Source organism: Drosophila persimilis, unplaced genomic scaffold (assembly GCF_003286085.1).
Source record: "Drosophila persimilis strain 14011-0111.01,24,50 unplaced genomic scaffold, DperRS2 tig00001709-arrow-arrow-pilon, whole genome shotgun sequence".
Lineage (NCBI taxonomy): Eukaryota > Metazoa > Arthropoda > Insecta > Diptera > Drosophilidae > Drosophila > Drosophila persimilis.
In genome coordinates this window covers 16706-20000 of record NW_020825555.1, presented here as the reverse complement: position 1 = coordinate 20000, position 3295 = coordinate 16706, and the positions used below count along the sequence as shown (strand labels likewise).

General features: G+C 57.0%; 1 protein-coding gene across 1 annotated transcript; it reads right to left on the bottom strand.

Annotated features, from left to right (window-relative positions):
* Positions 1-2373: 2373 nt before the first annotated feature.
* Positions 2374-3003, bottom strand: LOC113567096. Its single transcript, XM_026994270.1, has one exon. The coding sequence runs from the start codon at positions 3001-3003 to the stop codon at positions 2374-2376; it is 630 nt and encodes a 209-aa protein (XP_026850071.1).
* Positions 3004-3295: the final 292 nt, after the last annotated feature.

Sequence of the window (3295 nt, the reverse complement as noted above, 5' to 3'; positions counted from 1 at the left end):
TACAGCCAGAATCACGAAAACAATTTCACTCTTTCTCGCTCTGTCTCACTCTAACACACAGGTTTCATAGTCGGTTTTGCCAATTGCCAAATATGAGTTCAAGGATCTCAGAACCTATAAGAGCCAGAGCAACCAAATTTGGTATCCACACTCCTGTGATATCGGACCTTGACCGTTTCATGTCCAAATTTCGCCACACCCCCTTCCGCCCCGCAAAGGACGAAAATCTGAGGCAACCACAAATCTCAGAGACTATTACGGCTAGAGTAACCAAATTTAGTACACACACTCCTTTAAGATGTCACTATAAAACGTATATCTCAGAATTTCGCCCCACCCCCATCCGCCCCCACAAAAGACGAAAATCTGTTGCATCCACAATATTGCAGATTCGAGAAAACTAAAAACGCAGAATCATAGAGAATGACTATATCTATCCAGTTGCTGAATCTGGATCAGATCAGATCATTTTTATAGCCAAAAGGAACAAATCAATTTGCAGTGGCTACGCAGCGCCCGACGTCACGCTCAGACTGATTTTCTGTCTCTCTCGCACGCACTCTTTGTCGTGTCGTTAAATATTAGCGGCGTCTGCCGGAGGAGAGCCATACTGACTTAGTATCGGGTATAACCGTAGAGTTGCGGTGTCCGCAGCAACTCACAACGTTCCCCCTCGTTAAAGATACGATTAAACCAAAAACGCAGAATCGTAGAGAATGACCATATATTTTAGACTGCAGAATCTGAATTGGATCGTGTAATTATTATAGCCAGCATCAAGAAAACAATTTAATTTTTTCTCGCCCTGTCTCTCTCTAACACACACGTAGCATAGGCGGCTTTGCTTAGAGTAAAACATTAGCGCCTAGATCTCAGAGACTGTAAAAGCTAGAGCAACCAAATTTGGTATCCAGACTCCTAATATATCGGACCGAGACGAGTTTGTTTCAAAATTTCGGATCATTTTTGTAACCAAAAGCAAGAAATCAATTTGCAGTGGCTACGCAGCGCCCGACGTCACGCTCAGACTAATTTTCTGTCTCTCTCGCACGCACTCTTTGTGGTGTCGTTTAATATTAGCGGCGTCTGCCGGAGGAGAGCCATACTGACTTAGTATCGGGTATAACTGTAGAGTTGCGGTGTCCGCAGCAACTCACAACGTTCCCCCTCGTTTTTTATTTGCTCTTGTTTTCAGTTACTTTTTTTCATTCTTCTTCTCTACTCTTCTTTTCTCCTCAATACCTAGCCCGGAATTCCTCCTGCCGATCGGTGGACACCGATAGCCGGTACCGGACGCCACCGTCGTTGACCAGACGCTTCACCCTCCTTGGGGTTGGCTTTATCCGCGCGAGAGAGCTCGTGACGACGGCCGGCCACTCCTCGTCTGGGGCCACGATGCCTGGCGCTGGAGATCGGGCCGGAGCGCCTCCGCCCGCTCCCCTGGGCACGACGCCTGTCGGCCCAGCTTCGGACGCTCGCTCTGGCCGGGTTCCGGCCATCGCCAAGGACCTCTCTCCCATGGCTCAGGTGAGTGTTGTTCCGCGGCCGCGTCCTTCTTCGCTTCCGCCGTTGCTTTCGCGCCGTCATCCGCTTCGCCGTCGGTCATCACCTCGACTTTGGGTGCCGCCGCTGGGCCCTCCGCCGCCAGTGATGTCGGCGTGTTCGTCGTTCCCTCCGTCTCGCCCTCTGCCGTCCCCTCGGGCACCTCTTCGGCTGTGGGTGCCACCGCTGGGCCTGTTGACTCCTGTGGCCGTGCCCGCCGCCTCGGATCCCGCTCGTCGCTCCCACAGTCGAGCCTCCTTCGCCTCTTGCTCGGGCTGCTGGGGCGCTGGCCCAGAGGCCCACGATATGTGCAGCGTTTGCACGTGCCACATCATGCCGTCTCGTACCGCGGAGCGCACCTCATGTGAGACGAACGGCCCGATGGCGGCTGATGCTGATGCTGCTTCTGCTGCTGCTGCTACTGCCGCTGCTGATGCTGCTGCTGCTGTTGATCTTGGCCGTGCGCGTTGTCAGCCGGCGTCCGACGCTGGAACAGCTCTTCTGCGGTCTGCGGTCTGCGGCCGCGGCTCCTCCTCGGACTCGACGTGTTTAGGGGGTGGTTGCCAGAGCTCTTCCTCCTCCACCTCGGCTCGTCGCAGCCTCTCCTGCCACTCCTCTTCGGGCGACTGGACTCGAGCCTCCTTCGGCGCTGGTGGGCACTCCGCCTCCTCCTCATCGCTGGAGATCACCGCCAGCCCGTCTGCCGCGCCCTCCGTCCGCGTCGCCCTTGCCTCCTCCGTTTCCGCACGTAGACGCGCCATCTCCCTTTGCTCCGCTGCGTTGATCCGGCTAATACACTGGCGCTCCGCTTCCGCTTCTTGCGCCGCCTTTTCAGACTCCTGTGTGGCCTTCAGCCTCTTGGCATGCGGTTGTCTGCGGCTCTTTGACCGCGTTTTCGGTCGGCGTTGGCTGCGGCTCCTCGACCTGTGGGTTTGTCGGCCGCTGGTCCCCTCGCCACGCTGTCGATCTTCCCCTTGTGCGTGCCGACGGCTCCTCTCCCTTGGCCGTACGCGTCGAACGCGTGGACGCCCGCTTCGATGCCCGCTCACTGGGCTCCTCGTTCCGCGTCTCCGTGCGCCCCTTCCTGCCTCCCTCAGACCGCTCCTCGCGTTTGCTGACGTGGGGCTGCTCGCGCTTGCCGGTGTGGGGCTCCTCGCGTCTGCTGGACCGGGGCTCCTCATGTTTGCTGGCGCGGGGCTCCTCGTGCTTGCTGGTATGGGGCTCCTCGCGCTTCGCCTCGCGTGCGCGTTTTCTCCGTGGCGCCCGCTCCCAGCTCACCAACTCCAGGTCACTTTCCGCCTCAGTGTACCCCGGCGATACCACCGGGGACACCGTCGGTCCCATGGATCCCGCGGTTGACACTAGCGGTGAGGCCAATAACTGTAGCTCCGGGGACCTATTCGCCCTTCGCTCCTCACGTTCGACCTGGTACGCCTGCCGCCGACTTTGCGTATCGCCCATAGCCTGATACCCGCGGCGAATCCATTTCCGCTGCTCTGTTATATATCTCATTAAGTGCTGCTGCATCTTACCCTTTTTTTTGCACGTGGTCAACTTTTTTTGAAAAGACCTGATCGTGCGCTGCTCCCTTCTTTATAAGGGCTCGTGCCGGTGCTCACCGTTCCCTGTAACGGTGCCTTACATGGGCCCGTGGGATGGCTCTCTCTTGCCTTCCAGCTGGCTCTCTCGCTCGCTCCCGTTTTGAAAATTATCCGCGCCTCTCGCCGCGTTAACCCTAGGGTGCACCCTGGTT

Coding starts and splice junctions, on each gene's coding strand:
- LOC113567096 (XM_026994270.1), bottom strand. CDS start 3,003: ATGGGCGATACGCAAAGTCGGCGGCAGGCGTACCAGGTCGAACGTGAG.